The sequence below is a fragment of the Zalophus californianus genome, chromosome 1, assembly GCF_009762305.2.
Source record: "Zalophus californianus isolate mZalCal1 chromosome 1, mZalCal1.pri.v2, whole genome shotgun sequence".
Lineage (NCBI taxonomy): Eukaryota > Metazoa > Chordata > Mammalia > Carnivora > Otariidae > Zalophus > Zalophus californianus.
Window position 1 is genome coordinate 6181849 of NC_045595.1, and position 13575 is coordinate 6195423.

The 13575-nt window shown below is 52.7% G+C and overlaps 1 protein-coding gene across 3 annotated transcripts in view; it reads right to left on the reverse strand.

Annotated features, from left to right (window-relative positions):
- Positions 1-13575, reverse strand: part of ARHGEF18 (Rho/Rac guanine nucleotide exchange factor 18) — an 85998-nt gene that overhangs the window by 12569 nt on the left and 59854 nt on the right. For all 3 annotated transcript variants that reach the window (XM_027582993.2, XM_027582994.2, XM_027582995.2), the window contains 7 exons: positions 6685-6823; positions 5744-5856; positions 5446-5586; positions 3673-3923; positions 2613-2738; positions 1215-1332; positions 288-536 (listed from right to left, as the gene is read on the reverse strand). In XM_027582993.2, the coding sequence (XP_027438794.1) occupies positions 288-536; positions 1215-1332; positions 2613-2738; positions 3673-3923; positions 5446-5586; positions 5744-5856; positions 6685-6823 (1137 nt within the window). The remainder of the gene's footprint in view (positions 1-287; positions 537-1214; positions 1333-2612; positions 2739-3672; positions 3924-5445; positions 5587-5743; positions 5857-6684; positions 6824-13575) is intronic.

Consider the following 13575-nt stretch of genomic DNA (forward strand, 5'->3'; position numbering starts at 1 on the left):
CCGGGGCCTCTGACAAACCCGGGGTGTCCCGATGCCTGGGGTTTCTGCTCAGGAGTCAAGGGATCAGTGTGACCTAGTGGCCCTCTTGGTGGGTGCACAGCACCTCAAAGCCCGAGAAAGAGGGTGCTGTCTCATTTTTCCAACACCCCTGCCTGCCTGTCTCATTCTGACTCGGCGTGCAACCCGCCTTCGGCCCCGGCGCAGCCAGGCTGGCACCCGCTCATGCAGAATGGTGCCGCTGATCCGGGAGGGCCCCCCCACAGCAGAGGCGAGGGACAGGCCTTTACCTTTCAGGCGCCCCGACGTGGTCTTCCAGCACAGCGTGCCCTCCAGGTGGAGTCGCCGCTGCAGCATGTCCTCTTTGCGGAAGGTCAGCCCGTTCTTGAGCTTGCTGGAGGACTTTAAGTCCATCTTCCCTGCGATCTCCCGGAGGCGCTGGCCCTTCTCGGACTCGCTGACCTTGGCGTCCACTTGGGAGATGATGTCCTTGATGAGGTTCAGGGCCTGGGTCAGGTCTCTGTAGTCCTCGGTGCCGGCTGCCACACACAGCAGACTTAGCGCTTTCCTTCGCCCCTTCCACCAACCCGGCGCAAGGGGACACGCGCCGGGGCCTAGGAGGGCTGTTCCCTGAAGCCACTGCGCAGAGGGCCCTCAAGAATCTACCTCCCAACTCAGATCTCCGGAGATGTAAATGCTTCTCCAAATGAAATGCGGCAACCCGGCCTTTGGTTTTTGCCAAGACAGAGCTTCCACTGAACGCAATGAGAGGCCTGCATAGCCCTGCTCTCCATAAAACACTCCCTCCTCCTCCCAGGGCCTGAATCTCCTGGAGGTGGCAGAGGTACGGTCAGGTGTGGTCAGGCCCTGGCCTCTGAGAACTCTAGGCTGGGCTGTATGCCCTGTTTCCTCCACCCTCCAGGTTCCAGGCACGCGACACAAAGGCCATCTCTGTGTTTGGATCAACATTAATCTACTCGCCCGATAATGACCCAGGGCCTTCTTCGGTCCTGCCTGCGGGGTAATAGCGGGCAAATAAGACCTGGCACCCCATCTTTCTTGGGTCGGAGACCCCAGCACTTAGCATGAATCCAGACAACCAGGGACGAAGCACAGAGAGGCGCTTATCCAATCCACTGGCAAAACGGGGCAGAAAGACAGAGATCGCCCCTCAAAGCAGCAACCGACGGGCAAGGCAGCGAGGAAAGCTACTTTACCTTCTGTGTTCTGAATAATGCGCTCCACCAGCACGGGGTACTTGGTTATGCGCTGAGTGACCAGAAGGATACACTCCTGCACGCCAAGCCGCCTCACGATGGAGAAGTTGCCAATTTTCTATGACATGGAAAACAAAATGCCCTGTTGGCATCTTAGCTTGTGCCAACTCGGCTAGAGCCTTCTCCCTTTCTCAGCTCAGCAGGACCTTTTCAAGCATTCAGTGGAAGTAGGGCCTTGCCTGCTGTATGTAGAAAGGCCACAGAAGTAAAGGCAGCCCCCACCCCCCCGCCCCGCCGTAAAACCTGTTAAGAGACCAGAACCAGCCAGGGAGGTGGGAGGGAATCACCTGAGAGCTGTGTATCGTGGGCGCGTGCACACACCCCCACACACGCCTATCCACACACGAAGACCTTGACTGACGGCTGTCAGAACCCTCTGGAACGAGCCTGTCCCGAGTCAGCCCCCTGCTGGCTCCCGATGCACACCTCTGGCTAAGGACCCAGAAGGCCGTCATCCAAAGCCATCTCTCAGCAGGGCGGAGAGCGGTTTCCAGTACCCTCCAGAGCATTCCACACATTCCGCTTCCCTGCTCCCCCTGCGCTCACACACTCCAGGAATGCCAACAATTGTGAGAGCCACTTCTGAGCAGGACCAGAAGAGTACTGCGGAGTTTGCGAGCTTCCAGGGCCAACCCCAGACCGACCCTCTCCCTTTTATGTCTATCCACTGCAATAGTAAGGGAGCAGAATTTGAAAACCTGTCCTTCTTAACTCTAAACTGTTAGTTACTGGCTATCACTTCAAATTAAAGTCCCTGGGGGCCAAGCAGCAGGTGACGGAGTGGCTTCAGGATGCATGCCGACAGCCAAGTGGCCTTGACCCAGGTATGCTTTCAAGGATGCCGGAGGCAGGGCCTTGCCCAACCTGGTGGACTCAGGCTGGATGCTGCGTTTTTGGGTCTGGGCTTTGAGCACCTGCACACTGTTAGGCAGAAGGCAGGTGTGGGTTATTTCGCAGGCCCGGGAGGATGGGGTCGGGGGACAAGTGGGGACCAGAGTGGGAAAGAGGCGAGGGAGGGGCAGATCCCAGGGCAGGTGGCCCCTTGAAACGACAACTGTGTCCCCTTGGCAGTCTGAGGAACGAGGGCCCGCAGGTTCCATGCTCGGGCCTGCTGGTGCGGCCGCGAACGAAGGTGTGTTTTGCTTTGTTCTACATCTGGACTTCCCGGATGTGTTCTGAACAAGTTTGTGGTGGAAGAAGGAAACAAAAACTTGAAAATCGCTGGTTTATAACAGGTACCTTGTAATCTTAAGCTCTCCCAGAGTCTACAGTCCTGTGGCAAACAACCTCCAGCAAAGAGGACACATTTTTTAATTAAGAAAATTTTTTTTTTTTTACCTTGATCAGGCTTTGAAATTTCTTGTTTTGCTGGAGCAGCAACTTGTAATGGCTGACGGCCTCATTGTGGCCACTACAAAAGACACCGTATTTTTCTTTCATTCTGTCCCCATTTTCGCCGGAGAACTACAGAAAGACAACCGGGAAGTTAGTGGGAAGGAACAGGAGAACCGCCAGGGAGTGCGCTCGTCTGGCTCAGCTGACTCTGCTACAATACATCTCAAATAAACTTGTGCCCCCACTTTCTTATCTGACAAGCACTCACGCAGGGGAATGCTTCAGTTCTGGGTGAGTGGGCGGGGGGAGGGGGTCTTGTCACGAGGTACAACAAGGCAAGAGGAGAAAACTTTCTAATGGGCTGTAGCTGTAAAACCTCCTGCAGTCCAAGAAGGAGGAGAACATTTATGCTGAAGAATGTCAGAAACATTTAAAAGCTGGGCCCCTGGGTGGCTCAGTTGGTGAAGCGTCTGCCTTCGGCTCAGGTCATGATCCCAGGTCCTGGGATCGAGCCCCGCATGGGGCTCATTGCTCAGCGGGGAGTCTGCTTCTCCCTCTCCCTCTGCCCCTCCCCGGTAGTGCGCTCTCTCCCTCGCTCAAATAAATAAATAAAATCTAAAAAAAAAAAAAGGCAGACGGGGCATTCTTTTAATTAACTCTAATGAGCTGACTCTGGATGCCTGGAACACTCTGAGGTCCGACAAGGAGTTCTGGGCCCCCTCTGTCAACCTTGGCCTAGGCTCGGACTTCGACTCAGAAGTCAATTCAGGGTTGGCACCCTTTACCACAGGCCTGCTTCTAACAGCCAAAAACACGGAGGTCAAACCAGAAAAACAAAAACAAAGAGCCCAGCCGAGCAACCAAAGAAAAGCCCAGAATGCGACGGTGGACAGTGTCTGCACAGGTGCATTCGGCACTTAGGCCTCTGTGTTTCTGAAAAGGCCCAGGACCGCTGTCTGCTGTAGGCTCTCAATAAACAGGGGCCATGTTCTTTTCACCACTGCACGGAACAGAGACGAGGCAGGGGCTCACCCAGGCTCTGTGCCCGTCCCGGCATGCCCACCTGCTGTACCAAGAGGTCCCCGATTTTCTGGATGATGTAATTGCGGTCACTGCCCTCCTCCAGGGACTCCTGGCGGCGCTCCTTCAGCCGAGAGAGGAAGTGGCTATGCATGTCGAGCAGCTCATCCACACACGGGAAGAGGCGGCCGATGGCCTTACTGCTGAACTGAAGCTCATCCTGCAGGGCCCTGGAGTAGACCTTCAGCATGATCTTGAGTGTCCGGACGTGGTGTACCTCCGTCTGCACCAGCTCTGTGGGAACACGGACCAAAGGACTGACCCGCTCCGCTCCTCCTGCGGCCCGTGATGGCACGCATGCGTACCGCCTGCCCACCGGGCGCCTCACTGGCTTCTCCCAGTTCCCCACCGAGGCCCTCCCCCTGGTGGTCTTACTGCCTGGGGGGCGGGCCTCCCATCCCCCGGGGCCCAGTGCCGCAGGGGCCCCAGTGTAAGGGAGCAGCAAGGGCCGGAGTGACGTCAGGGAAGAGAGGACTCAGGATGTGTCCTGGGACCCTCCCATTCACAAGAGGATTTCAGGCCTGAAGACATTTTGAGGCTGTTTTAAGCAGGAAGATTGTTCTGGTGAACACCACTCCTTGGGATGTGAAACACACACACCTGTGCAGGCCAGTGACCAGACCTGGACTATAACCAATGAAAAAGCAGAGTTCAAGTGAAGAATTTAATTCTCTGGTAAAAGGCAAAGACAGATCAGGTTTCGTGTTGGAGTTTCGCTGTTGTTCAAATCAAGGCCTGGAAACGGCTAGAGATCAGAGACACAGGTCAGCAGAGCCTGGCCTGGGGCCGCCAGCCGTGGGGGCCGGACACGGCCTGTGTTTGCCCAGAGGGTGAGACAACCTGGCAAAGGGCTGCCCGGATGAAAGCAGCCAGCCCGGTTGTCTCCGTCCCTCCCTGCAGGATCTCTGCCCTGGGTCTGGAGCCCTGAGGCGAAGCATCCCGTAGGGCTCTCCTCCTGCCCACACCCCAATCTACTCCAGCCCGGGCAGAAAGCTCAGGGTGTGAAACGTGGAGGGACGCAGGGGTCAGTGGACCCCAGTAGAAAGTGAAGACACTGATATGCCAGAACCTTCTCACGGAGCACTGACGAGGGACAGAAAGTATCTCCTTGGGCGACACAACACTGTCGGTCTTGGGGAATGATTCCCACGGAGAGAGAATCATAAGAACAAGTAAGGGCTTTCTGGAGAGAAAGGCCTCAGATTCCAGGGAGGGTGTCTTGGGCCTTTGTCATCCTGTTTATGGGGGTCCAGAGGCCTGGAGGGACATACATGGGCCCTGCAACAGGGCACCTGGCCCGGGGATGGGCTCTGTGTCTGAAAGCTACGGTTGGCACAATGACCTGTAACCTCCCATCTGAGGAGAATGGCTGCCCACGGCCAGGGCGTCCACCCTGGAGCCAGTGCTTTGTCGTATGGCCCCCAAGCCCCCTAGTCACAGCCACCCCAGGCCTGTCTGTGGTCACCACGGATGGCTGGGATGGGCCCAGGATAGTCTTCTCTCTCGGGTCACCAGCAGGGTCAGGATGAGTCAGGACTGGGCGATCAGCCACACTCGTCCTCATAAGGCCCTCCCAGGCCACCTCTTCCCTCACTGGGAAGGCAGGGCTGCTCTGGGGAGCAGGGAGAGTGGGCCCCATAGCCCCAGCGGGGAGCCTGAGGTCTCCGTGGAGCCCAGACTCCTAGGTGCAACCCATCAGAACAAAGGCAGAGAAGAAGCAACTGGAAGGTCAGTGTGACGGCACAGAACTTCTTACCATAGAGCACATCCTGCCTCTTTACCACCTCTTTCTTTTGTTTCTTTGAGTATGCCGCGTCCACGGAAAGGCTCCAGGACTCAGCCTCAAAATCGCGGGCGTCCGCCTCGATCTCACTCCTCAGCAAGGCTGTGCAGGCGTCTGAGGGGGGAGTAAGAGGTTGCTGCTTGGGGCCGGAGCCTTGCAGGCTCTGGGCCGCCCCAGCCAGCATCCCAGGGACACATGGACGTGGGTCCCAGCCCTTCCCAGTGTGGGTGGAGACCGAGGGACATCCGTGAAAGAATCGAGGGGACTGTACCTTCTACAAAAATGGGCTCGGCATTCGAAGACGTAAGCGAGAGAGAGTCATCAGCTGCCTGCTTAGATTTTAAAAATACAGAGTCGGCTTCATCCATCTCTCCTGTGACTGGTCTAAATAAGAATCATAAAAACAATTATTCTAAAAAACTTAGTTAAAGACACACATTCTATGAAGGCAAGTCTATCCGAGAACTTTCTGGATTTTAATATAAACTCTGTCACAGGTCATTTGTAAAAATTAGGAGACTATCCATCCACATCACATCAGGACTTCCTCCATCATAACTAACTTCAATCCAATGCCCAGGCACGTTCTAAGGGTGCGTTAAACCGTATGCTTCCTTTAACGGCCATCAGAGCCCACCGGAGCCCCTGGACTACTTTCTAGCAAGTGTTGGGTGGACACAGCCACACTTAGTCGAGGGTGGAGGGAGAGCCCTTTCTTAGTGGAAGAAGATAACCAGCCCCTTTCCCCACCAACCCATACAAGGACCACCACAAGGACATTCGTTAGCGTTAGGGTTTCCACCTGAACACTGCTGAGTAGAGGATTAAGGGAACTACCTCCAAGTCCTTACAGGACAAGGGTAAGGCATAAATAACGGGATGCTACCTCCATGGCAACCTCAGCGGGACTTCTAGCATCATCTCCAGCACAGACAGGAACCCTGTCCAAGGGCCCTTCGAGAGTATGAAACAAACTGGCTCCCAATGGCCAAGTATGCCCAGAACACACGGGGTTTCAATAAAGAAGAGGATCGAATCTCCGAAGCAAGTGTTAATAGGAATTTGACAGCGTGGCTGGGGGCCAACGAGCAGGTTCACACGGACCTGAGGGTCTCCCTTCGGGGAGCCCGGCTGCGGGGTCCCAGTGGAACGCCACATCCTGCTCCTCCCTCCCTCCACGGGCACCTGGCGTAGGGCCAGGCCCCCACTTACCCAAGCTGTGTCCCCGTTCCCACTGGGCTGGGTGCTGGCTGCGGCCCCCCCTTCTGTGAGACCATCATGCCGACATTCCTGGACAGGGCCGGGCTGCCATCAGACAAGAGGGTGGCCCTCGGGTGCTCCTTCAGGGACGCTGCGACAGAGGCAAACACAGAATTGGTGCTGAGAAAGTGGGCAGGGTAGCGGAGGTGGCCGGTCCGAAAGCCCCGTTCCGACTGCGGCCGCAGCACGGACAAGATCTTGGAGGTCAGCAGCTCGTTATCTAGAAAGACATTCTCGCTCCATTTCCGAGGAAAAGAGCTGCAGAAAGACAGCTCAGGGTGGCCAGGGAGTGTGCCGTCTCTGTCATTGCTTTTGGAATGCGTGTTCCCCATGTTCACGATCGCAGCTCTGAGACCCAGCGCGGTGTGAGGCCGGGCTGTGCCGTTTTTATACCTCCATGTGATCCTTCTAGAAATGTAAAGCTGCGTCTTCTCCTACTGTATTGGCTGAGACAGTGGGTCTGGAGGGCAGGAAATTGGTCCCCACTGTGACCATTTAGTTGGAAATCGCACAGTATCTTCTTTGGTAAAATAACCACAGAAAAAATCCCGACACCCCGTCCATCTTGGCAGGGGGTAAGAAAGCAGAAGTTTAGATTCACTGTAAATAATCTAAGATCACTAAATAGGGAGCACTGCGCTTGGTGTGGCTCATGCCGACACCACACACACACACACACACACACACACACACACACACACACACACACACACACACACACACGACTGTAATTAACCTGAGATCAGATGTTAGGATGACTCTGAGACCCAGAGACCGCAGGGGCATGATGTACAGCCACACACGCCCCCGATCCTAAATACACTAATAGAATCTGAGCACCACAGTGGACGAGAGGGGCTGATCCTATTTTATACAAGGATTGTAAGCCAACCTAACACACATCGGGGGCTCCAAAGGGTTCTTCACACTCCTCCGCTCATTAAGGTAGGACCTGAGACAGTAGGACGTGTGTACGCTCTGATCACCTTCCCCTCTGATGGAAAGATGAAACTCAGAAAGCCCAACTGTCACCCTCTCTGATTTGACAAATTGAGTCTGGTTGGGACAGGCTGCTTGGCTCGCTCATTCTCAGGGTGAAAACCACACTCGAAAGCGCTCCTCCAGGCAACGATAACCAGCAGCGTTAGGATGAGATCTGTCCACTAGCCTTTCCGACCTGGCTCCTGGGTCCCCAGTGCACCCACTCGTGGGTTTCTGTCACACAGGTAAAGTAGCGGGGACTGTGGTTCTCAGCAGCATGCAGACCATCACCTTTGGAGGGGCGGTAAGGAACCAGCACTAGAGGAAAATGAATGTACTTCTCTCAAGAGCTTTTCTGGGGAGTGGGATTCAACATTCTGAGAGGTCGTTTTTTTTTTTTTGTTTTGTTTTTTAAGATCTTCTTTATTTATTTGAGAGAGAGAGAGAGCACAAGTGGGGGCGCAGCAGGCAGAGGGAGAGGGAGAAGCAGGCTCCCCCTCGGAGCAAGGAGCCTGATGCGGGGCTCGATCCCAGGACCCTGGATCATGACCTGAGCCAAAGGCAGACGCTTCACTGACTGAGCCACCCCCAGTCGGGGCCTCCCAACTTCTTGTGAATCTTAAACAATTTCAAAATGAAAAGCTGCAGCTGATTCTCAGTATTCACTGTCACGATGTTCTGTAAAGTTGCAGTGGATACTGAAATTAGCCAGTGCCGAATCACTGCTCCTAGTGGAGACCCAAAGCTGTGCTCCTGGGAGCTTCTGCCTACCCTTCCATCAACCCATCCGTACGTAACCTTGTTTTATGTGTGTTTCTCTTGAAAGACCCCTTATTTAATATATACTACTGATCTATTACCATTGAACTTACGGTCACTAGGACTACAACACAGGCCTGAATGGAGCACATCTAACACATGGATTTTCTCTGTCCGAGGCTTCACAGCCTTCTTGCACTTAGTAATGCCAGAGACGGCCCTTCAGCACAATGCTTGGGGGCCATTTCAAGCAGCCCAATCACCCACGGGGAGCACAAAAATGTGAAGAACATGGCATTAACCACACTGCAAACAGGACACTTGTCTACAGTACGAGCTGGAACAAGAAGGCAGGGTGTGACCTTGTCTGGCCTCAGTTGGCAACATGCATGTCGGGTGACTCATGTTTTTCACTGCACATGCCCGCACAGGACTGTGAAGGCCCCACAGATGTGGATTTGGGGTCACAGATAAAGTTTAGTGAGTAGGTACGCTTGCAAATACAGAATCCGCGAATAAAGGAGGACTCACTGTATACAAGAAAGGTGTCAAGTGAGAAATTATCATGATGTTTTAGAACGCCCTTGTTTGCTCAAATACATACGGTATTTCTTTAGAGCACTGATATTCTTTGTATTGCTTTATGACTTATTACACACATATGCCCCCAAAGGATCCGAGCTGGGGGGGGCTTCTTACAGGTAAACATAATGTCGTTCATTTGGCAGCCGTATGCTGGGAAAAATCGTTTTTTTTCCCCTGGAGGGTCTAGCCACCACTGCTCTTCTCAAACTACTTAAGACTTTTTAAATAAGGGGTGGACAACCACTAATCGAGTCTTTCTGTAACTTGTGCAGCCACGGAAGTAACTGGCTGATCAGGACACAAGTTGGTGGCTCTGGCACAGTCCAGCCGTTTCAACCATGTCTTTCTATTCTCTATTTTTGATGATCTGACATCTGGGCCCTTGCTGACCCAGGAAAGCCTGCCCCTCCCAGGGCTGGCGGGTTCCTAGAGCTCAGGAAGGATTCACTTGCAAGAGCGCCTTTCACATGCAAACCCACCAATCCAGAGCCCACACTCCGAACCCCTCCTCTGTGGGGCTCTCGCACTCAGGGCCACCGTCCCCTTGCCCTGATCACCCCCGGGGGCAGGTGTTGGGCAACTAGGGACAGCCCCTACGCCCCAGAGCCCACTGAGATTTTTCAAACTAGCCAGTCCTAAGCCTGTTTACTCTGCCCCACCCGTTCCTCGCCACAGAAACCACAGCAAAGGCTCTTGCCCACGTTTTCCCATCATGCCCTCTGGCTCCTGACTGACTGCAGGGCCTCCCCCTGTGGCCCTCCGTGGTGTGCCCTGCCTCCCCCTCCGAGGGGACTGTGAGTACAAACTTTTCCTCTCCTGGCAGTCATATGCATACCGGCACGTTTTACCATACCTGGCTAAAGCAAATCCTGGATACCCTCAAACACGAGGCACCCAGGGGTCTAGAGGTCTGCCTGCCAGGGCTGGGAGCCTTGAACATCCTCCGGGGGCAATTTTCCTACATCTAGACACAGGGAAATCGTGGGACGGCTGGTGGGAAGGCACAATGGCAATGGCATAGCACTCTGGAAAACTGGTGGTTCTTCAAACGGTTAAGCAGAGTCACCCTATGCTCCAGTGGTTCCACTCCTGGGTATATGCCCAAGAGAAGCGATAAGATATTGCCACACAAATACCTGGACATACATGGTCCCAGTAGCATAATTCACAACAGCCCAACATGGGAACGACCCCAGACGTCTGCCAACCGAAGGACAGAGAAACACAATGTGGTCTGTTCATACAACAGACTATTATTCGGCCATAAAAGGAAGGAAGCCCTGATTCAGGCTATCATGTGGACGAACCTAGAAAATCTGCTGCGTGGCAGAGGGCTGACACAAAAGACCACAGATTGTAGGAGCCCGCCTCTAGGAAATGGGCACAACAGGCAAATCCAAGGAGACAGAAGGCAGTCGTGTAGGACTGGCGGGGGGAATGGGGGGTGATGGATAGTGGGTATAAGGTTTCTCTTGGGGTGCTACTGCCAATCATGGGGATTGTGGCTCTACGAAAAGCCACCGCATGGCACACTTAACTGGGGGAATCATACGGTATGTGAGTCCCAGCTCAGTGAAGTTATCAAACAAATGAATAAACCCCGCGAGGCAGAGCCATCTTTCTGCAGGAGCAGAACCCAGCGTGAGACAGTCGCTCTGCCCTTGGCTCTGAGAGCGACAGGAACATGTATTCATCCTGCTGTTGTGTTTTCTGAACGCCGGCAGCCATGGGATGGATGGGCAGTGGCGCGGTGCTGGGATCCGGGTCACGGCGCAGGGTTCGGCACGTGGCCGCCTAGCGCTGTCTGCACCCCCATGAAAAGTGGCTTCAGAGCCTAATTAGCACCGTCTGCCCACTGCTGAGAGGGGCCATCGATCGGCGCGCACCGGGCCCGCCGCAGAGACTATATGCCACAGAGCCATTTCTGCAAGGGGACCCAGGGAAGAGGCAGGGAGAAAAAATAAGCAGCAAGCAGAAAAAATGAAAAAAAGTTCTTTGCCCGAGGGGGGAAAAGACACACGCTGTTCTCAGCAACACAGACAGCCGCCTGTTCTCATGATGATTATTCTTTAAAGCCTATTTTGTCTTGGTGTCTTGAAGAGTGGTCTCTGTGAGCACTAAGGACGACTAAGCCTGAGTGACAGGTATCAGGATCCCATTTACGTATCCCGGAGATGTCTCGGCCTCGCAATAAAGCAGGTCATAGGAATTTTCTGGTTTCCCAGCGCCTGTAAAAGTTATGTTCACACTATGCTGTAGGCTATTAAGTGTGCAACAGCATTATGTCTAAAAAGACAGCATCTATCCCTTAATTAAAAAACACATTAGGGCGCCTGGGTGGCTCAGTTGGTTGAGCGACTGCCTTCGGCTCAGGTCATGATCCTGGAGTCCCGGGATCGAGTCCCACGCTGGGGTCCCTGCTCGGCAGGGAGTCTGCTTCTCCCTCTGACCTTCCCCCCTCTCATGTACTCTCTCTCTCTCAAACAAATAAATAAAATCTTAAAAAAAAAACCACATTAAAAAAAGATTTTTCTTTTTAAGTAATCTCCACACCCAACGTGGGGTTCAAACTCACAACTCCGAGATCAAGAGTCACGTGCTCCACTGACTGAGCCAGCCACGTGCCCCCCAAAACACTTTATTGTTAATATATATATATATTTAAATTTATGTATTTATTTGAGAGACAGAAAGACAGTACATGAGCGGGAGGGGCAGGGGAATGGGGAGAATCTGAAGGAGACTGTGCTAAGCACCAAGCCCAACATGGGGCTCAATCTCACGACCCTGAGATCACAACCTGAGCTGAAACTAGGAGTCGGCTGCCCAACTGACTGTGCTACCCAGGCGCCCCTTAAAGAAACACTTTATTGTTGGGGCGCCTGGGTGGCTCAGTTGGTTAAGCATCTGACTCTTGATTTTTGCCCAGGTCATGATTTTCAGTTGTGGGATTGAGCACTGCATTGGGCTTTGAGTTCAGCACAGAGTCTGGAGGGATTCTTTCTCTTCCTACTCCTCTGCCCCTCCCCCTGCTCATGCTCGTGTGCGCGCTCGCTCTCTCTCTCTCTCTCTCTCAAATAAATAAAATCTTTAAAAAAAAAAAAAGGCAACAAACCCACATACTTTATTGTTAAAAAGGGCTAACCATCCCCGGAGCTTTCAGAGTCATAATCACAGATCACAGATCACCATGACAGAGTAAAGAAAAAGTTTAAAATAGTGTGAGAATTACCAAAATGTGACAAAGACACAAAGTGAAGAAAAATGGCTTGGTCAGACTTGCTTGCTGATGCAGGCTTGCCACAAATCTTCAATGTGTAAAAAACACGTTATCTGCAAAGTGCAATAAAACGAGATATTCCCATACTTTACTCGAACATCAGACCCCACACTGCGAAGCTCAAGTTCAGAGGGGCTAATTTCCAGCATAGCTATACTCCTAGCATGACCCCGGTCTCTCATAGGTCCTTTAGGCTACAGACTTTTCCCTGATACACAAGCACAACCCACTAGCTCTGGTAGGAATCATAAGGGCTCACAAGGAAAATTCATTAATGAGACTTCATAGTTACAAGCCTGTTGAAAGTCCTTTTTTGAGGCACTGGATATAACATACCAGTGACCATCTTAATGGGCTTTAAACTGTCCTTTATAATCTAGAAGCACATTTGTTTCTTTTTCTTTTTTTTAAAGATTTTATTTATTTATTTATTTATTTGAGAGAGCGACAATGAGAGACGGAGAGAGAGCACATGAGAGGGGGGAGGGTCAGAGGGAGAAGCAGACTCCCTGCCGAGCAGGGAGCCCGATGTGGGACTCGATCCCGGGACTCCAGGATCATGACCTGAGCCGAAGGCAGTCGCTTAACCGACTGAGCCACCCAGGCGCCCAGCACATTTGTTTCTAAAAATATCGACTTTGCAGCAAGAATTTTATATTTTCAGTGGCAGATTCCTTCAGCTGCTCAATGGGAAAGCAACTGGAAACATCTTTTGATGGCAGCTGGGCCCTGGCACAGAAGTCCCCCCCCCCCCCCCGCCGCCAATTTTCTGCAAAAGACCACACAAAGGGACCAGCCAAGTGGCAGCTTTAGGCGGGAATGGCCTTCCCCAGCTGCACAACAGTTTTAAAATAACTGCTACTTTCTCATATTTACTGAGGTCCTGTGTCCCCATCCCTGCCCCCATTCTTTGTCTCAGTGAAGACTTTTCTTTCAGGCGGAGATTGCCGCCTGTCTCTGGAGAGTTCTAGCAAGCACGCGCTTCGGGCAAGTGTTTGAGAGACAATTAAGAGAATCTGAGACAAAATGAAGTTTTCAGTTCACAGTTCCTGGCTTTCCAGCCACCTGAGAATAGACTAAATCGATGTCAAGACGACTCATTGATTTCTCTGCCCTGCTTCATTTTGACGTTACACAAGCAAGATGGTATACAGATGAATAAAACTATAGAAGACAAAGAGATACAACACAACAAAAAACCTTAACCCCGTGCCTCAGGGGACAAAGGGGAAAAAAAA